A 22,143-nucleotide genomic window follows, 5' to 3' on the forward strand; every position below is an offset into this window, starting at 1 on the left:
AATTCAGTTGAAAGCTGTGAAGACACAGGAAGCACAGGCATGTAAACTGATGAGCTTGAGACCTATGCAGGAGAGCTAGAATACATTATAATTTAAAAGATCACACACAAAAGCTTTAATACAGTGAGAGAGAGATGGAATTCAGTTTTATTTTGTCCTCTCTGAAACTTTCATTTACACCATGGCCTTGTCTATCAAAAAAGAGGAAGAAAAAGCCCTGCCTTATACCATAGAATTCAAGTACTCATGTACTTGTTAAAGGTGGCAGGATATTTGTTTCTCCAGTTTTTTGGCTCCAAGAGATTACACTTTCAGTACCAGTGTAGTGAGGAACCACTGGCGAACTGCTGGAAATGTCTTCTGGATTAGTCAGTGTACCATTTCATAAAGTGCTTCTGGAGTTAAAATCTGTCAAGCCATCAAAAGTGTCCACACTTTTGCAAAAGAGGATAAAAGAATCCCAATGGGTATTTCACGGAGTCCTTCCCAGTGGGATCCCATTATTGGCACTGCTGCTTTAACCTCCGAGGCGCTGACCCTCACCCCAGTCAAAGCCTCCTGGCCGCTCTTCAGGTAGTGGATTGTAATTTGGATCCTCATCTGGTGTATCAAAGATAGCTTTCCTAAAAGACAGGTGACAGATATAATTTAGTCCCAGAGTCATCTTAGGACCTAAGTACTGCAAGGTCAGTTCAGCTCCCACAGGGTCTCCACCAGTGGATAAACATTACATTTCCCTGCCAATGAAGCAGTTATCATATCTTAAAAGTATCCATAAGTATTTAATATTTACGTTAGCTTTTACCTCCTTTACTCATTTTTACTACAAAAGTAATTCATGTTAATTGCAGAGCAAAAAGGAAATATAGATGAGCAAAATATCCTAAATCCCCAGAGATAACTATTCTTGATATTTTAATTATTCTTTTGGAATTTTTACATATGTAATTTTACAAACGTTAGATCACAATACTTCTGTTCTGTAACCTTTCACTTAATTTATCATGAATGTTTCCCCATAACCAAGGTATCACCCAAGTGTCCACTGACGACAGATGAATACATAAACAAAATATGGTATAAACATATAATGGATTATTATTCACCTTAAAGAGCGAGGAAATTCAGACATATGCTACAACACGGATTAACTTTGAGGACATATGCTAATTGAAATAAGCCTATAACAAAAGGATATATACCATATGATTCCACTTATATGAGGTACATAGAGTAGCCAAATTCATAGAGAAGTCAAATTCATAGTGACAAAGTAGAATGGTGATTGCCAAGGGCTGGGGTCAAGACAGTGGGGAGTTGTTTAATGAGAACACAGCTTCAGTTTTGCAAGATGAAAGGAGTTCTGTGGATGGTGGTGATGGTAGCACAATGATATGAATGTACTTAATGCCACTGAACTGCATATTTAAAAATGGTTAAGAGGACAAATTTATGTGAAGTGTTATTTCACCCCAATTAAAACTTTAAAAATTTAACAAGCTTTCCCAAGAAAAATTACTGTAGAGCATAGGAAGGGACAGTAAATGTCCAAAAGTCTTTTAAAATACTATTATATAGTAATTCAAAATCTCATTAAGGAAACAAACCATTAAAACAGCATCCTCTATCTGCTCTTATATTTCTAAACTGTAATTGCCTACAGTTGATAAAATTAGAAATGTATCTGAAAACTTCTAATCTATACGGGAGTCAGAAAAAGTATTTCAAAACAAGCTTTTAAAATTCTTACAAATTAACAATGAAAACAACACACTAATAGAAAAACGAGCGAAGGGCTGAACAGGTAATTCAGAAAGGAAATCTAAGTGGTCAAGAAACATGAAACTGTTTGCTCTCACAATAAAGGCAAGTATATTAAAAACTGAGATCACTTCTACTTCCCAAACACTCAATGGGGCAGAACAAAGTAGGTGTCCATGTAGAGGAGGAGAGCCTTAGTGGCCCAGAGCAGGATGGGGTTAGGGGGAATAGCCTGGTACAGGGAGTCAAGAGCCCAGCTGGGTCATGCACACAGGGAAGTAGCCTAATGAAGATGCCAGCCTGAGCATGACAAAGGCCTGGGGGCATCTGAGGATGAGAGAGAACAAGGCATCCACATGGGGGAGGGGGCTGATGACAGACTGGTTATATATGGGAGCTGAGTAAATATAATAATGATAACTGGAATCAGGTTTTTTACTGTCAGTGGAAAGGACAGATGGAAAAAGGGTGGTACATTCACACAATGGAATACTACTCAGCAATAAAAAGTAACAAATTCTGATACATTCAACAACATAAATTTCAAAAACAGGAAGGAAAGAAGCCTTATACAAAAGAGTTTGATCATACTATATGATTTCACTTATAAATCTGTAGAACATATAAAATTAATCTATGGTGGAACAAAATCACAATAGCAATTGTTTCTTTGGGGACGGGGTAATGATTGACAGGGAAGGAACATCAGGGACCTTAATTGTAATTTTGTCTTGATAGTAATGCAGGTTTGTGCATTTGTAAAAACTCATTAGTTGACACATCTATGATTTGTGTATATAAATAAATTTTTGCATATAAATAAATATTTGTTGCATATAAATAAATATTGAACTCTAGTTAAAGATATATGCATGAAGTACACAGGGAATTAAGTGTACATATAATGGTACATAAATTTTGATGGAGGGATAGGTGTGCAAAAAGAATATTAAAATATAATTATAGAATCTATATAGTAGGTCAATGAAATTTGCTGTACATTTTTTTTCTAGTTTTCTGTAAGTTTGGAAATTTTCATAATAAAACACTGGAGGATAAATATATAAAGCAAAAAACTTAGATAAACTGGGTAGAGTTGTACTGGAACTGGGAGTTATCAGTATAAACCCATGTTTTAAAAAATATTTGGACAAATGAAGTTCCACTAAAAAAAAAATGCAGAGATCTAAAAATATAGATGTACATATACTATTATGCATACATATAATTCTATTGTTCTGTTCACTGAAAGGATCAGGAAATAGCAGCATTTCAATAGCAGTGAACACATTTAGCACCCAGATCTTGGCTTCTAAATACCATTCTTCACTAAAAAGGAACTAGGCTCCATGAAGAAATAGATGATTCTAGAACTGAATCAAAGAGCACAAGATGAGCCTGGTTTATCTTAATGGGCTAAAAAATAAATTGCTAAAAAAGAAAAAACAATGGGGACATGTTGAAAAGGACTTAGAAGCAGTCTGGAAGCTTTCCCCATTGGCTAAATCTGGGACAATATGATTATCAAAATAAATAATGATAATAAGGATTATGATCCATGAATAAAATATGAAACTGTGAATCCACAAAGATATATATAAATGAATTGAATTTTGTTTTTGAGACAAGGTCTCACTCTGTTGCCCAGGCTAGAGTGCAGTGGCATGATCATAGCTCACTGCAACCTCAAACTCCTGGGCTCAAGAGATCCTCCTGCCTCAGTCTCTTGAGTAGCTGGGACCACAGGAGCATACCACTGACCAGCTAATTTTTCTATTTGTTTTTGTAGAGATGGGGGTCTCGCCCTTGCTCAGGCTGGTCTCAAGAAATCCTCCTGCCTTGGGCTCCCAATGTGCTAGGAGTTCAGGCATAAGCCCCCCCCCCCTCAGCCTTGAATTGAAATTTGAAGAGGAAAAAGATATTTACATAGCCTCAAAGTACCTTTCCACAAAACATTTAATTACAAAAGAAAAAAGAGTAATTTTACAGCGGAGAAGCTTGGCAGATACCTTAACTAATCAAAGACATGACTGCTACTTTGACAAATATAACAAATTGAAATACTGTGCTAAGAGGCTGCAATTAGAAGAATGCAGTGTCACTTGTCTGATATTCCAGCCAAAAATGCAAAACCTGAACCTAAATGTGAGGGAACATTAGACAAACTCATACTAAGAGACATTCTGAAAAATGGACCCATGATCCTCAAAAATATCAATGTCATGAAAGTCAAGACTAAGCAGGTGTTCCAAATTGAAGGAGACTAAAGAAACATGACAACAAAATACACCACCTGAATCTGAACTAGATTCTTTTGCTATAAAGAATGTTGTTAAAGGCAACTACCAAAACTAGAATTGGGTCTGAGTACTAATGTTTACTTCCTGATTTTGACTCTGTAGAAGAATATCCTTGTTTATAGAAAATATACATTAAAAGGGGTCAGGGGTCATTAGATTCACAATTTACTTTTTAATACCTAAGAGGAAAAAGATAGTGTCCTTTGTACTGTATTTGTAGTTTCCTATAAATCCAAAATTTTTTAATTTCAAATTTTTATTTTTTAGTTTCAGATTTTTTTTAAAAAAATCATAAAAAACAGTGAGACACTATCTTATAGCTATCAAACTAGGAAAGGGTAAATAAAATACCTCCTTTTTCTGATGAGGGCATGGAGAGATGACACACATTGCTGGTAGAAATATAAACATGAGCATTACCAAATACCTGTTTTGTAGGCATTTTGGTAATAAAATAGCAATTTCACTTCTAGAAATTTATCCTTTGAAAATAATTACGGATGTGTGCAGTGATTTAGCTACAAGGTTTTTCACCTCTCCAATTATAGAAGGGAAAAGCAAGAACCAATGTCAATGTCCACCAATAAGGGACAACTAACACAGTAGAATTATGCTATACTCATACCATGGAATATCACGTAGCTGTTACAATTTTATAAGACACTTACGATGGAAAAATGATTATTAAGTTTAAAAAGGTTATGAAATAGCGATTTTTTTTTTTTTTAGAGACAGGGTCTATGTTGCCCAGGCTGGAATACAGTGGCTATTCATAGGCATTATCATAGTGCATTACAGCCTCAAAGTACTGGTCTCAAGCAATCCTTCTGCCTCAGCCTCTTGAAAAGCTGGGACTACAGGCTCGGTGCACACCATCACACCCAGCTAATGTTTAAAATTTTTTTGTAGAGATGGGGGTCTCACTATGTTGTCCATGTTGGTCTAAAACTCCTGGCCTCAAGTGATCCTCCTGCTTTGACTTCCCAAAGTGCTGGGATTATAGGCATGAGCCACCACCCTGGCCAGGCTCAGTTATTTTTTAAAAGTAAACAAACAGTAAAAGACTGAAAAATACATAGTAAAAAGTTAACAATGGTAACCACTGCTATATCTAAATGGTAGGATTATGGATAGTTTAACTTTTTTTCTTTTTGCTTAACTATTCTACAACAAACATTATATAACAAAAACATTTTATTCCTCAAGTGTCCTTTAAATAAGAAAGCACTTATTTAAAATCATATGACTGGTCAGTAGAACAGCTATACCTGGCTTCCAGCCCAAAGCTATTTCTACTCTACTTCACTGCTTATCCCAACCACTGGCTTGGCAGGCCATAAATTCCACTTGAAATTTTCGTCAGTTTTGCCCATTTTGCCACCTAACCTCTCTAAACTTGGACAACAGCTTTTATAATACCAATAGGCCTCTCCTGGGACAGGAAGTTTTAGCAGTCATCCAAGACAATTTACCAAGTCACCCCCATGACATCCTGAGCTTGTTAACCTAACTCTTGCCAGAACCCCTGCACTGTCTGCTCCTATCCAATCCCAGTGCTCCTCAACTGCAGCCAGATTGCCCAATCTGCAAATATTTACTGATCTGAACTGTGTGTACTAAGAGCTATGGGAGCCCCAAGAAAACACAGATCATGGACTCTGTTCTGGTTGGTCTGCAAGGAACACATAACCTTGTGTTAAATACTCACAAAACAGATGGTGTTTTCAGAATTCTTATTCCACCAGGTTGATTGGGAAACACATCTTCCAAGAAAAAATATATGTGTCCAACTGCAATCCCTAGAGTCACCCAGAAAGAAAGGATGAAGGAGAGGATTAAGATTTCTATTGCAGGTGAACCTACCAACATAAATTACTTACATTTAGGAAAAATGTCAGTATAATTATTAGATATTAGTGAATATCATAGTCTTTGAGATGTTACTAAAATACAATCCTATACATATGTACAATAGGTGCATATGAGGGCCAGACAGAATAAATGTGAAAAATAGTAACAAAATAAATTTATAGGTAAAATAACAGGAAAAGTAGTGATAAGACTCTTACCCAAGAGATCCACAATGATTGAGTTCCCCAACAATAAGGAAAACCCCATGAGCACCCAGGGCAGAAAGGGGGCCTGGAAGTTGAGAAGGCCAAAGAAGTTCATGCGGACATATGGGTTCCTTCGGCTCCACACGTAGACGAGCATTATCGTAAAGGCCTGGCCCAAGAAAACCAAGCTCACAAACAAACCAAAAAGCTAGCAGATGGCATTAAGGAAAATATCAACGTTAAAAGCATACTAGGGAAAACTTAACAACAGAACTAAAGAGTGTGTTCTAACAAAAGTGTGAATTGGAAAAGTCGGTAAGTTACATCTTTAGAATAGATAGAAAAAAGCCTAAAAAATAATTACCCAGAGCAATCAGGCAAAAACTTACTGAGGCTAAATTATCTGGATTATAGTTACTTCTAACTCATATTCTGCTTTAGTGAAGTTCTTGCCTCTTTGGAAAATGTTTTAATTCCATGGTCAATAATTACATTAAAGCTCACTCAGCACCTTTACAGAGGTGAATAAAGCCAACTGGAACAAGACTATCTCTCTGACAGTACTACCTCCAATTCTGTTGTATAAATCAAAATTATTATTTTTTAAATAATTTACCAGTCTTGATAGTGACCAAATAAATGTCTTACCAAATTAGTTCAAAAGTGAAGTATACTCATTAACAAAGATATAACTGATGCTTAATAGTAACCCACCTGGGTTAAAAGTTCCTCTGACCTGCTTACAGTAGAAAAGCATCCTGTCCAACATCTAGGCTTGAAAAGCTGTCACAGAAAGTGTGCTGTAAAATAAATGGTAGTGCCCTGAAGCTAAAATCTGGAGGCCTACTTTTTACCTGTTGGTTCAGAATATCTAGTGAGTCATGGGAGACAGAGGAAAAGCTTTAGGAAGAGACAGGGTGTCCTTTAACATTTTACTGTATTTGTTCTGTTTATTGAAGGATACAGTCATTAAGAATCCACCAAAAAGGAACATAAATACAAAGTCTGCTGTCCGACCTCGGAAAGAGCCTTCTTCTAGCATTCGACAGTAACGATATCTTAAGTTCCAAGTTAAGAAAATATTAAGCACACATATGAAGAAAGTAAAATCTAATATTATCACTTTAAGTCCACTTGGACTCCACATTATTAAGAAATCAAGCCTTCCTTTCTAGAATGTTGAGTGGTAATGTGATTACTCTACTTTTACCAGGCATTTTAGGCAAGGTCAAAATCAGCACCATATTTTACAGACTGTCTCTTGCTGGGGAATGAATCCTGATTCTGCATAAAAATGCTTCTAGTCGCCTACTAAAACCTTTTCAAATTTGTATTGTCTTTTCCACTCTCAGCCAAAGCTTAATCTGTACCATCTTTGTTTCTCCATGACCTAACTTTAATACCTTTGTCAATAAAGATGGATTATGTTAAAAAAAAAACTCTATTAGAAACTTACCAGAATGATATACTATATAGGAGACACAGGAATCCTGTCACCCCTACAAGGCCCTCTGTCCACTGCAGATGAGCTCAACTGTAACTCCCCTCTTAATCCAGGGTGTAGGGGGTGGGAGTAGAGGAGGAATGCCCTGCTCAGTTGGCCAGAGCATGGCTCTTCCTCTCTTTCAACAAACCAAAACACAGCAAGCCTGGCAGACATAGCACTGTCTTTTCAGCCAGTAGAACCAGTACCAAGATCCAAGGAGATCTCAAGTTCTCCACCTCATGAACCCACTCCCAAACCCATGTCAAAAATCTGTTAATTGAACCATCACTGTATTCAGGTTGTGTTTTACCACTTTGTACTTGCTGATGTTATTTTGGATGTATGCTTCAATGAAATCACTTCTCCCCTCCCTCAGTCAGATTTGTAAGCAACTTAAGGGCAGAAATGATATATTTTTATGGTTAAAACCTCCCATCTGAACAAACAGGGTCCTACGAACACTTTTGAAACATTACTATCTAACTACTCTATGTACCACTGATCCAGAAGTTGCAAATGGTACCAAAAATAAATACCAGGATTAATAGTTTCAACTTAATATTGTACTTCTTAAGTAAATGCTAAAGTTTTGATGCTGATCCCACTTAATAAAGGATACAGAAAAATCATGTTAAATAAAAAATTGAATCCAACTGGCCCAAAAAATAAGAAATTGGTGATTAACCTCCATATCTGTTAAAAAAAATTTCAAAGAAAGATTGATTAAGTAAAACATATTACTAGGAAACATTTCCATATTAAGACAAAAGAGACTATGATGGTTGAAAGACTTTGGACATATAGATATTTTGTTCTGAACCAAAACCTGGGGCACACAATCTGATACTGGATTTCTGTGCTGCTTTTAGTTGAAAGTCTGAAAGATATCATTTGGACCATGAAATTTATAAAAATAGGACAGAAAATTTGAAATTGTCATTGTCTTTTTAAAAGCCTACATCACACATTCAGGTAAATTATAGAAAAAGTTTGATGGAAAGACTAGTTTAATTTGCAGAAAACAGCACTTTCATAAATGGAATATCACAAGATAATGAATAGTCTTGATATACCAGAGAAAAACTTCAGGGACATAAATATAAATTGCCAAGAAGTGGTTCTACATTAAGCAGTCAGAAACATCCTGAGGAAAAAAAAATTCTCATGCAAATACTCAAGTTCTAATCTGCACAAATGGCTAACTTCCTACAACAACTAATGCTCTAATAATTAGACTCTAATTGGGAGATATAAGGACAGTCATTTTCTTGTTGGAAACTCTGATACACCCTTACCTACCTGACCCATCCACACCCACAAAAACTACTCACAATGGTAGAGTACTTAACATTTTAAAGTGTTTTAACATAATCTACTATCTCCTGTGATCAAAAAAAATCCTGAGACAAGCAGGATTTCACAGATAAGGAAACTAAAAGAACTGAATAATTTTAAAATGGCTTGCCCAAGGCCCCACAGCTTGTAGACTGAGACTCTAATCTCAAATCTAGAACTCCAAATGCAGATGCACAAGGTCATCAAGTGTTTAACTCCAGGCAAAGGTAAACCAAGCAAGCTAGTAGAAAGCAAGGCTTGGACAGAGCTAAGCTCCCAGCAAAGGCCATGTAACTACTGACAGAAGAAGACAGTGACAAGGAATGACTGACAGGATTGCTTTATGCATTAAATTCTTTAGAACTGGCTGGGCGTGGTCGCTCACGCCTATAATCCTAGCACATTGGGAGGCCGAGGCGGGCAGATTGCTCGAGGTCAGGAGTTCAAAACCAGCCTGAGCAAGAGCGAGACCACACCTCTACTATAAATAGAAAGAAATTAATTGGCCAACTAATATATATAGAAAAAATTAGCTGGGCATGGTGGCGCATGCCTATAGTCACAGCTACTTGGGAGGCTGAGGCAGGAGGATTGCTTGAGTCCAGGAGTTTGAGGTTGCTGTGAGCTAGGCTGACGCCCTGGCACTCACTCTAGCCTGGACAACAAAGCAAGACTCTGAATAAAAAAAAAAAAAAAAAAAAAAAATTCTTGAGAACTGGTAACTACTAAAGTTGAAACAATTCAGTTCTTCATAATAACTATATCTCAGATTTTGAAGTCCTCATCCTAATGAGGAGACAAGCATATAAATAAGTGCGAGTAAGGGTGAGAGATGCTCTAAAACAAACGAGGATGAATACAAGAGGGCTACACAAAAGCTGTGTTTTGAAAGGCAAGCTACAGTTCAGTGGGCATAAAGTGAATGAAACACATTTGGGATAGAGGGAACAGCATGCGCAGAAGCAGAGTTAACTGGCTTCTGGGTCCCTCCCTCCACTCCAACTATAGCCTGTATAATCATCCTGGAAGCAAAATACATCTTTCTTTTAGCATTTTTATCACTGGAAAGGACTACTTCTAACTGGAAAGGACCATCTCTCACTGTAATCTAATAAACCAGCATGTTGTTTTACATGTTGATCTCTTAGAGTTTTGTTAATATGATCTGATCCCTGAAAGATGGATCAACTTAAAAGCACTAATGAAATTGAGTTTCCGAAATGGACCATAGTGATAACACCAAGGTGAGTTAGGTCATCATGTGCGACTGTCTCCTCCCTGGGCAGCTATCTGGCCAGTCTCTTCTTAAACTACAACATTCATTGTATTCTAGATCAATGATACCCTAATAAAGGGCCCGGACACATCAAAACCATGCAAGGAACTTTAAATACAACACAGATTCTTAAGTTTTACTGTTGCAGATTCTGATTTGGTACATGAAGAGGAGTTTGAGAATCTCTTAAAAGTCCCCGAAGTGATTCTGAAGCCCAACCAGGCTGCAGAATCACTGCTTTACACCTTAACAATAAGATTTATAATCAAAAGTCCTCACTGGATTCTTTCTTGGAATAGTATAGGGTAAGATTTGCTACTAAACAGCAAGAAAAATAAGAAATGGAAGCATTAACCATGACTGTGATGGACCACTTACTTGAAAGTGTTTAAAGATTAATTCAGGATTGAAGTACAACTGAAAAGGTGTGATCAATTCCAACTGCTGAAATAGAAAAAGCTTTTTAAAGCAAATCAATAAAGAAACAAAATTTCAACATTTACAACAAAGGATTAGTAGGTCTAGCAATATCCAACTCTCAGTCACTTAGTCTAATTTCCTTTAAGCCTTCCTTTTCTAGGCCACTGGAAGAGGCTGGTAAGGAATTCTCAAGAATTGGTACAATTCTTTGTACTCTCAATATCTAACACAAAATAAGTTTGTTCTATGTTGCAATAGTTGAGGCTAACATGAACGCATGGGAGACAGACAGGTGGTATTTTAGACACAGGACAAGAACAGCTGCTACGAATCTGCCCATTACATGGGCACCACCTAAAACAACTGTGTGAAACAACACAATTCACTTGAAATATCAGAGAATCGAGGCCCCGCCACAGTTAGGGCTGGGTGCCTCTAGCCAGCCCCCTAGTATCTACATACCCTCTTTATCTTAAGCCGTTTCCCTTTCGACAATGTTCAGCTTGTTTTCCTCCATACTTAAGTTTCTTCACTTAATGGACCTTCCTCCCGCTAGTCACCACAGTAAAACCTGGCATTGTGAGAGCTCTCCGACACGTTTCTTAGGTGGGCGGCTCCCGCAGCCCTGACCCTCTATAGGTCCGGCCTTCATTTCTTAGAAACTGATCTGACCCTTTAAGAAGCAGCATTCCCTTCTCTGGTCACTGAATAAGCATTCTCGGCGCTACCTTGAACCCCAGAATAAGCCTTGTACGCCTCAACCCACCCCTGGGACCAGCCCCTCTGGGCCTCCCGGAAGCCCAAACCCCAATTTCCTGAAGACCCACTCATATCCAGCCCAGATAATGAGAAGGTGGCTCTGCAGCTGCTCACCACAGCGGCGGTGGTGAGGACGCAGGCGGTGGTGTAGGCGCGGCTGACCGGTGGGATCTGCAGGTACTCCAGCCGGAGGCTCTGGTACGCCATCTTCCCCACCGCCACCTGCCCCCCCTTCCCCTTCCGCCAGTAGGCCCAGGCAGTGGGGAGGGCTCGAAGCGCCTCCCCTTTCACCCTAACCCGCTGCTGTCCAGTCAGCGACGTGCAATGGACCAGCCACCAATCGCCAGAGCCCTAAGAAAGTCACACCCGCCAATCACGAGTTGCGTCTCCTCAACGCCCCAGCCTTGCTTCTCCACCCAGCAACGTCGGGGGAGAAGAAAGTACCGGTTCCTTCCGCCAATCCCCGCTGGCCACAGCTAGCTTTCCCGCCTGGCCCCTTTCCGTCACCAGTCGAGATACCCCTTCCCAGCCCTCAGCCAGCCAATCAGAAGCGCTATAGCATCCCGCGTTGGCTTTCGTTCGCTGAGGCACTCATCAGCAGGGGAGCCAGCGGCACCGCCCATCTCGGGCAGCTAGCAGTAGTTTAAAGGAGGTGGCGGTAAGCTGGTGTGCGGTGGAATTTATCACCCTCATGGTCTCTACGGTAAGTGCCTCGGGGCTGCATTTTCTCTGAGGAGGAGCGGGAAGGGTTGGGACTAGATCGGCATCATCGCGGGAGTACCGCAGTGGCCTGTTGAGTCAGCCTCTCCGGCCTGGCCGCAGGCTCGGTCTTGCAAGTCCCGGCATGCAGCGGGGCCGCAGGGCCCGACGGGAGCCGGGAGGCGGCCGGAAGCCGTTCCTGCTCTGCGGTTTCTGTGTTCTTCCCTGCGTGGTGGAAATCTCTTAGGAAACTAGACTCGTCGGCGTCTGGGCACCTCCGCGTTAAATCTGCAATTACTCAGTATGCCGTACTCATCCTGCCATCAGGAACTTTTAAATCTATCAGAGAAGACGAGGCGGTAGAACTTGATCAGTCACTACCCGGAAAGAGGTCTTGAGGGGAACTGAAAGGAGAGAATTTATCAGAGAAGTGTGTTTGAACTGGCCCTTGAAAGATGTTTGGCCAGGGCATCCCTCCGTGAAGGAAAGAAGAACTTTGGTTGGAGCAGAGTAGCCAGATCATAGCAGAAGTTAAGAACATCATATTTTGTTCGGTGGGTTATAAGGAAGCACTGAACATTTTTGGAAAAAGGGAGTGACCATCATATATGGTAGTATGTAAAGAAGGACCTAAGTAAAAGGCTGGAGAGAGTGGTTTTTAAAAAGCATGTAAGCTGTTCATTCACAGGAGAAATTTCCCCCAAATATGCAACTATCACACTCAGCAAACTGTTGATAAAACAATGCTGGTTTATTGCTTATTGTAGTAAGGGAGAACATCACCTCAACCTAGCTTTGGCAGTCTCATAGGGAAGAAAGGCAAGATCAGAATTTTTTGAGAATTGGAAGTTTAAGTTGGGTCTTTCAGAGTGGAGGCTTAATTAGAATTGGGTACAGATTATGATACAACAGTACAGGATTGATGGAAAGGTGAGGCAAGGATTTCAGAGAATCTTAGGTTGCATATTGTTGATGCTTTCCACTGAAGAGTTGATCCATCTATTAGGTAGTGTGTATTGAACAATTAAGCCATTTGAACAGTGAAAATACTCTAGTCTCCTAGAATAGTAAAGTCATGCTAATGTAATCATTGGGTGGTATGTGTGGGGGGGAGGAAATGTAGGGTAGTTTCACTTCTGTGTCCAACTTGTGTGTGGTTCTAGGTGGTTTTGGTTTTCAAAGAATAACCAAGTAAAACAATTTTACACCTACAAAATTGGCAAAAATTTGAATGTTGAATAGTATCAAGTGTTGGCAAAGATGTGAGAAAGAAATTCCCATATACTGCAAGTAGGAGTGTAAACCAGCCTGCATGTTCAGGAGAATATTTTGGCAGTATTTACTGAAATTATGATGAATAAACTCTATGGCCAAGTTATTACTTCCCAGTGTAAATTCCCTTCAGGTCCCTAAGAAGACATCAAATAGAAGGGTATTCATTGTAACATTTTTGATAGCAAGATACTGGAAGCAAACTAGGTGTCTGTCACAAGAAGAATGGACACATTCTTCTATAAGTGTGGGATATGCAAGTGATAAAATGGATGGGATACCTCAGTTAGAACCAATGAAGTAAACTTGAGTATAACATGAAGTTATCACCAACAAAGAAAAATGTAAACATACATAAACAAAACTATATTTTTCAAGAATATATATCTAATAAATGTTAAAGATGAATTGAAAAGGCATACATTAAAAACGCTAGATTAGGTTACTACTAAAGATGAGAGATGAAAGGTAGAAGAATAAAATAAGGGAGAACCTAGCAGGGACCAAAAATAGAGTGCTATGAAATAGGAAAGATTGTCAACTCAATTACGTACATGTAAGTACTTAAAAAGAAAAACATAGTGTGGTAAGTAGGGTCAGGTGATTAAGGTCCTCATAAGCCATTTTGAAAAGAATTTGAACTTGATCCTGGAGGCATAGGGAAGTGTTGAGGAAATAAAAGTCCTGCCAACTTAGAGAATCCTCTCCACAAGACAGAAAAGAGAGCAGCTTTATTATTGAAAAAACATATGCAGATTACAATGTGTTATAGGTAATTTGTGAATGAGATTACAAAACCAGAAAGAAATTCTATGCTATTTATGCAGCCGAGCAGTTATAACCACTCTATTTTTAGCCATTACGTAAGATTAACAGCACCTTATCTTCCCATAAAGAGACTTGACTGCACTATTTGCTGCAAATTCTTAATAAACTCCATCCTAAATTCACCCGGTATTTGAAATAGTAGTTTGTTTTCACTAATTGTCTTTATCTGAAAGAATAATAAAACTTCTATTGCTTCTCAGCCTTTTGGCTAAGATTAAATGTAGGAACAATAAAACTTCTTTTATTTCTATGATAAACATAAAGTTACGTCTCAGAAAAAGATGCCTAGGATAAACTCACACAATGACAGGGAGATGTTTACCTTTAAAAGGAATGACTCCTAGACCCTTGAAAAAACATTTTAGGGTTCTAAATCTGATAAGAGGCTTGCGCATTTCTAACTGGGATTTTTTTCAGATGGCTAAATTGGAAGACAAGAGAACTGAGAACATTCCTAGGGAGTGGTCAAAGTGATAAATCATGGGGCCTAAAATCAATGGAGAAAGAAACGATGTGGGAGAGACTGAGACTAAGAAAGAGGGTTGGAGGGCTGTAAATCTTGAAGATTAAGGTATAATGTGAGTATGCAAATGAGAGTTGTTGGCAGAATAGCATAGGAGATTGTCCAAAAGTAGGAGCAGTTTGGAAGAGTAGTTAACAATTACCAAGAGCCAGGTGGCTAAGAGAGATGTAGCTCACTGAAGAAACTGAGAGTCTCTAGGGCAGGGATCCTCAAACTTTTTAAACAGGGGGCCAGTTCACTGTCCTTCAGACCGTTGGAGGGCCAGACTATAGTTTAAAAAAAACTATGAACAAAGTCCTGTGCACACTGCACATATCTTATTTTGAAGTAAAAACACAAACGGGCAAAAATACCCACATGTGGTCCACAGGCCATAGTTTGAGGACGCCTGCTTTAGGGCATTGGTTAGGTCATCTGTCTAGACTTCAAAGTTGTCTAGGATGATAAAAAAAATTCATAAGATTGAGCTATATGCCAGAGTCTCAGAGGTGAGGGGATTACAGAATGAGGAAGGAGATAGGGAGGATATAGAGCCTTAGAGAGGTAAGGATTTGTATCCTGTTGTGGACAGTAAGGCTGGAAGTGGCATCAGTTATCAAGGAACACAGATTTATTTTTTATATGTTCCTTTGTTTGTGTGCTATCTGTGATGTGATTTGTTACTTTCCTCAGATTTTTTTTTATCCAAATGAATTTTTTTCTTTTTACATTTGCAGATTTTTCACAATAGAAAATAACAGCAAAATAAGCCAAGATGTCTGTTGATCCAATGACCTATGAGGCCCAGTTCTTTGGCTTCACACCACAAACGTGCATGCTCAGGATCTACATTGCATTTCAAGACTACCTATTTGAAGTGATGCAGGCTGTTGAACAGGTTATTCTGAAGAAGCTGGAAGGCATCCCAGACTGTGAGATCAGCCCAGTCCAGATTCGCAAATGCACAGAGAAGTTTCTTAGCTTCATGAAAGGACGTTTTGATAACCTTTTTAGCAAAATGGAACAGCTGTTTTTGCAGTTGATTTTGCGTATTCCCCCAAACATCTTGCTTCCTGAAGATAAATGTAAGGAGCTACATCCTTATAGCAAGGAAGAATTTCAGCATCTCCAGAAAGAAATTGACCAGTTACAGGAGAAGTATAAGACTGAAGTATGTACTAAGCAGGCCCTTCTTGCAGAATTAGAAGAGCAAAAAATTGTTCAGGCCAAACTCAAACAGACATTGACTTTGTTTGATGAGCTTCAAAATGTTGGCAGAGATCATGGGACTAGTGATTTTAGGGAGAGTTTGGTGTCCCTGGTTCAGAACTCTAGAAAACTACAGAACATTAGAGACAATGTGGAAAAGGAAAGCAAAAGACTGAAAATATCTTAATTTCTAAATAGTAAAAATAAAGAGCCTGTCAAAAAGAATGATAAGGAATTTACACCAATGACTGTTCAAGTGAACTGTATAGTGTATTAGATTTTCTTTGTTCACTCTTGTATTCTACATCTTCCTCTTTTTTGGTCCACTCTCCTGAAGTGTCTATGTACTACCTTGAACTAGTCAGAAGCATCTGTTCTTTAGAGGCCTCTCATAGGTGAGAAGGGATTCTTGATTTAATAACAGTTTATTTGGGGGCATGATTGGGCATGATTGAAGAAATAAGCCACGGCCAGTATTTGTAGAGTTAGTTGTACCATGGTCATGAGCCCTTTGTGACCTTGATTCTTTTGGCTTATTCTTTGGATGAGACCAAATGAGAAAAGGGTTAAACGGGTGGCTTCTTTATTTACCAGTCATTACGCTATTGGGACAGCCAACATAGAATGCTTGCTCTTGCCCAGTAACTTTTCTTACTTGAGGGAGTTGATAACTGGTTGAAAGAAACAAGAGCAAAAAAGACAACCTCAATCTTTGGTAAAGAAGAACATTATTCTTGTTTCCAAAATGAATCCTTCCCATGACCAAGGCCCTGATAATGTTAAGCAGCTTACTATCTTGGAGTCCAGCAGGAGAAGACCTTGGACACAAAAGGAGCAGATCTGGTATAGAAAAGGAAGCTTGGACCATATCCAATAGTGAAATTTATATTTATTGACTGTTGGGTATTTATATCAATTTCTTTTCATACTTCAGTTAATTTTGGAATCTGCCTTTTTCCTAATATTTAATTATATTATTTATTTACGGTCTTAATTATCAAATATTTAGAACCCTCGGGGAAATTTTAGCTGCATCTTATGCTTAAATTCAATGGAATCTAATATTTCTTTTGTAATTGGTCCATGTAAAATGTTAGATCACCCATGGAAAGGGAAGAAATAGTAATGGTTGCTCTTAAGTATTGCTTGCCCTTCACGTCTTCTTAGAGTACAGATTTGAAGTTTCTCCTTTATGTAAAGGAGGAGTAACTTAGGGTTTATTTTTAATATTTGCATTGAAATACATGTAGATTTAGAAAGCTTATGTTTACCTGAAATATGTTTATTATCAAGAAATCATTTTTCTAATCCTATACATTAAATGTATGCATTTTAATGGCTTTGGTTTTTTTATTTTCTGCTATCTTTAATGTCATGTTGTGTTCTTTCCTCAATATGACTTTTTACCCAGATGAAAACGTTCTATTCACATTTGTAGCTTATTCAGAATCTACTGTAGTGGGTTAAATGGTGATCCCTCAAAAGATATGTTTATGTCTTAATTCCTGTAACATGTGAATGTTGCCTTATTTGGAAAAAAGGTCTTTGCAGGTGTAATTAAGTTAAGGATCTGGAGATAAGGAGCTCAGGAATTCAAGACCAGCCTGAGCAAGAGTGAGACCCCATCTCTACAAAAAATGGAAAAATTAGCCAAGCACAGTGGTACGTGCCTGTAGCCCCAGTTGGGAGGCTGAGGCAGGAGGATAGCTTGAGCCCAGGAGTTTGAGTTTGCAGTGAGCTATGATGATGCCACTGCACTTGAGCTAGTAACAAGAGGGAGACTGTCTAAAACAAAACAGAACCACTAAGCCTGCCAAGTGGTGAGTTCTGTTTTTAACAAATTAAGCTCTGTGAAGTTAAGGGTTGTGTCTGTTTTGCTGATCACTGACTGCATGCTTGGACCCTAATAGACAATGACACCATAAAAAACTTAATCCATTATTCTCCCAATATTAGGTTCCATTGTCTCCCACAACTTAAACTTACTGCTGTCCCAAGATATTCAGAAACTACCACTCATTTCACTGTCTCTATACCCACCACTGACAATGCAATATATAATAAATAGGACAATTGCCCAAAACAATTGGCTCTGCCTTCATCCTTTGTGATCTGCTGAAAGTCAGTTTATCACATGTCTGGTATTTTTTACCTGCCTAGCATCCATGACACTTCAGTTTTCCTCTGGGAAACTCTTTTGTTACCCTATTTTCATGTGATTGCCTATTAAAATATCTCTTCTGTCTTTTGGCCAAAAGTAGGCTCGTAATCCCAGCCAGGCCAGTAAGATTCTAGAATTTGATTCTTGAGCAACATGGTGTAAGGACCGAAAATGGGCCAATTTGTTTTTATGGTCAAATGCTGCAATTGCTGTCCACTAATACTTGAGTGGACAGGTAAAAGCTTGATTTTTTTGGACAAGGGAATTTCTTATTGGAAGCCCAGAAATTGGAGGACAGTGAAGAACTCAGTAAAGGAAGCAGAACCTGTGAAATTAGGTGGGCAGTGGAGGGATTATGTGAATACTTAAAACTGTATGAGGAAAATTGGCTAGCTCAGACACATCACGATGCTAAAGGGACACATACGTGGGTGATGTGAAAGTAGTGGAGAATTAATACTGGTTAGAAAATGCAGGCCAAACCATTGGAGCTCTATGGAACTAGAAATTTCAAAAGTGAGTATCAGGTATGAGGAAAAGTAACCAGCTGACAGGAGAGAATATGGGGGTATGGGAAGAAAGTGAGTTTTGGGGCTGGAGTGAGCTTAAAATTGAGGATAGCAGCAATGAGGTGAATGTTAAGGAAGACTGGATTACAATATTGAGACAATAATTGCATTTTTGGGAAACACTGCAATGAATCCTGAAATAAGGGGATCAAATGGGGCTGGATATTTATGAGAATATGAAAGCTAATGTTAAGATTGTAGAGGCCATAGGCTTTAATAGCAGCGTAGTTATGGGAACCAGATATTGGAATTTGGGGTAGAAAATGGAAGCCCAGATTTGGTAGCACAAAAAGGGTCAGGATATTGTGAAACAATATATCAAATGTTGAGCAACAGGGAACTGTGATTTTGAGAATACAGAGAGGAGCCTATTGTCAGGGGATTAGTTGAGGGAAGGATATTGAGTAGTCATTGAAGGACTGTATAATGAGAGATAACAGGGAATGTGTGAATGGGAAACAATGAGATCGAATGTTTGGAGAGCACCAGGCCATATGCTGGGATTCAGTGGGTAGTCAATACTAAGAGGTAGTAGAGGATCCAGTATCCAAGATTGAAAGTTGGAAAATAGTGAGATACATATTGTGGTACCTTGGAGATGTAATTTTGGAGAATAGTGCCACTGATTGTTGGAGAGAATTATTGTAATAATATGTGGCCATAAAGCACAGGCTGACAATTGGGAACAGTGGAAGTCCTACTTGTGGCACTGAAAAAGGTATAGAGGGGCAAGATATCAAGGCATATAGTGATGTGGGATTATGAAGTCAGAACTGAAAACAGCAAGGCCCCGATATTGGAAAACAAACACCCCAGGCTTGGTGAATTGGGGTGAATTTCAGAGCTTAGGCGATGTACTGGGTCAGAAGTGTCTTGATAATGGAGGCAAGAGGGGACTAAATACTGTGGGGCCATAGGTAATTCCACACTGGGATAGTGTCAGACCTGCTGTCAGGGGATGGCAGAACCAGATACTGGCATGCTGTATGGTCCTAATATGGACAAAGATGCCACTGAGGGGTCTGTATAGCTATTTAGTGGAGGAAGACACTGTATCTTAAAGTGGAGGGATGTAGTGAAGATCATGGGGTTATGCTTGGAGCAGACTGGGACAAGTCTGGCAGGGCCCACTGCATAGCTGCAAATTAATGGAGAGGTGAATATAGAGGAGACTGAAAAAGAGGTGATTTATTCCATCACAGGTACCACAATTACAGACATTTCCAAGTAAAGTATATGCTGTGTGACAGGGCTTTAACATTCATGAGTAAACGGAGATGGCAGGTGGGTGAATAACCTGCCAAGGTGGGTTCTGGTATTGAGTCTGAGATGACAAACCCTAGGGGGTCAGGTGGCTTTCTAGCACAGACTCTTGCCAATGACAAACCCATCAGCCCCTTAGTCTTGGGTCCCACAGTTCCAGAAAAGCTCCGGGCCAAAATGAAGCCATCCCAGAGTCCCCAAGGACAGTCTTCTCGAGGACCCCCGCTAGGATCCCTAGAGTCTCATCCTGCAGAACTGGCGAGCTCGGGGCCTGCGTCCAGGAGGGTCTGCAGCCATAGGTCCCACGAGGTCCTGACACATCCTGAACGTGGCCTCCCGATAGGACAGCTCCTCTGGCTACGGATCTTGGCTCTGCCCAGAAGCGACACCAAAGTCTAAGGCAGAAAAATGCACCGTACATTTAGCCGGAACCCCTGGGGGCGCACCAATATACACAGACAATCGCCACTCACCGTGTCCTGGAGCTACGTGGTCCTGTCCTTCTCCCTTGCCCCGCACCAACTCTGGGACACAGCTGGCTCCTCCTGGGGGCGATGCAGCATCACAGGGCTCCGACCCAGCCTGGGCCAGGGCGCCGACCCTCCCTGCCTGGCCTTCTCTGGAAGGCTCCAGGCCCGGGTCTGGCTTACCCCTTAAAGAACAGAAGGTTGGGCGCGCTCTGCGCTCCCGAAACACAAAATGATGAGTCCCTGGGCGCGTTCCCACGTCATACAGTGGTAAGCTCTAGGGACATTATCCTAATTAAAAACAGATTCAATCGCACCACGGAATTCTAAACATTAGAGGCTGACTGTGCCCCCGCCTCCAACTGCAGGTACAAATAGCACCCTTATTTCATCGCTGGCAACTACTTTGAACCTTCCCACTGGTGGACAGTTAGAGAGTAACAACAGAGGGGATAATAGAATGAAAGAGGCAGTGACAACAGAGTAGGAAAGAAACTAGCATCGAAAGCTAGACGAAGGGGGCGCAGCGCTTCTCCAAAACACAAAATGCTGAGCCCTTTTTTCCTTTCCCTCCCCGCTTGGCCCTGCGCCCACCCCGTCCCGCCCTGGCCACTCAGGCGAGCTGTAAGTGGATATAGGTAAAGATGCAGGAGGTGATGGAGAAGGCGATGGCCACGTAGATAAACATGGAGAGGTGCGGAAAGTGGTCGAGGTAGCAGCCCTGGTCCAGTGGAGGCTCCTCGTCCTCGGGCGCGGGGCGCGCGGCGGCCTTCGGGGACTGCCAGGCGCGGCCGCCCTGCGCCCTCCCGCCGGCGCGCCGACCCGCCTTCCTGCCCGCGCGGGCGGCTGGGGGCTCTTCCGGGGGAGCCTTGTCAAACAGGCCTTCAGACTCGGGGTCGGGGTCCCGGCGAATCTGCTCGGGACCCCAGGCTCTGCGCTGAAAGAGTCCGTCAGCCATGGGCGTGGAGCGCGGGCAAGTCGCTCAGCTGGGTCCGGGAGGTCAGGTCCACGCCGGGTCCCAGCGCTGTGCACTGCGGCCGGGGCTGCGGGTGTGTTTCTACCGCCTAGGGTGGGGGCGGCGGGGGGCGGAATCCGCGGGGCTGGTGGCCTCTGCAGGGTCCGCTAGGCCTCTCTGCTGAGGCGCCGCTTCCCCTGGCTCCGCCTTCCGCCCCCAGCCTGTTGCAGAGGTTGGCTCTCCGGGTTCCAGCTCCCAGCCTGTGGCTCCCAAGTCTGCGCAGCCAGGTCTGTCTCCATGGCAACCAGACAGGCGGCACGCGGGGGGCGGAAGCGCCAGCCGCCTACTGGGACCCTAGGGGCCGAAACCGGGCTTGGCACGCTAGAGGCTGAAATGCTGACGAACGACCAGGCTCCCTCCTGTGTGGGAGCTTCCCCAGGGCTTTGTGTTTCCTTTAAAAAAAAAATGTTTATCGTGGGGTCTTTTTTCAAATTTTTAATTTTAATGCATGAAAAACTAACACATAATCTTTGTGGAGAACTTGAAAATTAGAAAACAGTATAGGCAAAAGCAATTAATAAAATAAATCCTTTCACAATCCCCAGGTCCATAGACAGCACGGGTAAAGACTTAGTGCATTTCTCTGCCTTCCTCCTTCTCGCTCTTTCCATCTCCATCTGTATCTACACATCCTGCTTTCTCTTCTTGCTCTTCAGCCATAAAAGCAGCGTTCCAGCCTTTTGAGCATCTCACATATGATTACGAACAAATCCTTTCAAAGACCCGCCTGACCTGAGCCTGTTTCTCAGACTTCCCTTTGGTCC

At 40.8% G+C, this 22,143-nt stretch overlaps 4 protein-coding genes across 7 annotated transcripts; 1 reads left to right on the forward strand and 3 right to left on the reverse strand.

Moving 5' to 3' along the window:
• Positions 1–114: 114 nt before the first annotated feature.
• On the reverse strand, positions 115–11,705 carry DERL2 (derlin 2). 3 transcript variants are annotated; one of them, XM_012779345.3, is made up of 7 exons: positions 11,509–11,697; positions 10,594–10,656; positions 8,224–8,297; positions 7,083–7,176; positions 6,131–6,326; positions 5,770–5,860; positions 115–623 (listed from the first exon to the last, which is right to left on the reverse strand). In XM_012779345.3, the coding sequence occupies exons 1-7, from the start codon at positions 11,599–11,601 to the stop codon at positions 518–520; spliced, it is 717 nt and encodes a 238-aa protein (XP_012634799.1). In that variant the 5' UTR covers positions 11,602–11,697; the 3' UTR covers positions 115–517. The 3 variants fall into 3 exon arrangements, with proteins under 3 accessions (XP_012634799.1, XP_012634798.1, XP_075850328.1); XM_012779344.3 differs by having other exon boundaries at positions 10,594–10,659; positions 11,509–11,684; XM_075994213.1 differs by lacking the exons at positions 115–623; positions 6,131–6,326; positions 7,083–7,176; positions 8,224–8,297 and having other exon boundaries at positions 5,783–5,860; positions 10,594–10,659; positions 11,509–11,705.
• Positions 11,706–11,903: 198 nt separating this feature from the next.
• MIS12 (MIS12 kinetochore complex component) lies at positions 11,904–17,244 on the forward strand. Of its 2 annotated transcripts, none has more exons than XM_012779347.3 (2): positions 11,904–12,097; positions 15,433–17,244. In XM_012779347.3, the coding sequence occupies exon 2, from the start codon at positions 15,471–15,473 to the stop codon at positions 16,089–16,091; it is 621 nt and encodes a 206-aa protein (XP_012634801.1). In that variant the 5' UTR covers positions 11,904–12,097; positions 15,433–15,470; the 3' UTR covers positions 16,092–17,244. The 2 variants fall into 2 exon arrangements, with proteins under 2 accessions (XP_012634801.1, XP_012634800.1); XM_012779346.3 differs by lacking the exon at positions 11,904–12,097 and adding an exon at positions 12,297–12,647.
• A 2,555-nt stretch (positions 17,245–19,799) lies between these two features.
• On the reverse strand, positions 19,800–20,866 carry LOC142861841 (uncharacterized). Its single transcript, XM_075993898.1, is given in 5 exon segments — positions 19,800–20,177; positions 20,180–20,292; positions 20,358–20,604; positions 20,607–20,655; positions 20,861–20,866. Coding segments are annotated over 5 exon segments (453 nt in total). The 3' UTR covers positions 19,800–20,139.
• On the reverse strand, positions 20,651–21,610 carry SMIM48 (small integral membrane protein 48). The gene has a single exon (XM_012779343.3). It carries the CDS (start codon positions 21,320–21,322, stop codon positions 20,978–20,980), a length of 345 nt encoding a protein of 114 aa, XP_012634797.1. The 5' UTR covers positions 21,323–21,610; the 3' UTR covers positions 20,651–20,977.
• Positions 21,611–22,143: the final 533 nt, after the last annotated feature.

Source organism: Microcebus murinus, chromosome 18, assembly GCF_040939455.1.
Source record: "Microcebus murinus isolate Inina chromosome 18, M.murinus_Inina_mat1.0, whole genome shotgun sequence".
Classification (NCBI taxonomy): Eukaryota; Metazoa; Chordata; class Mammalia; order Primates; family Cheirogaleidae; genus Microcebus; species Microcebus murinus.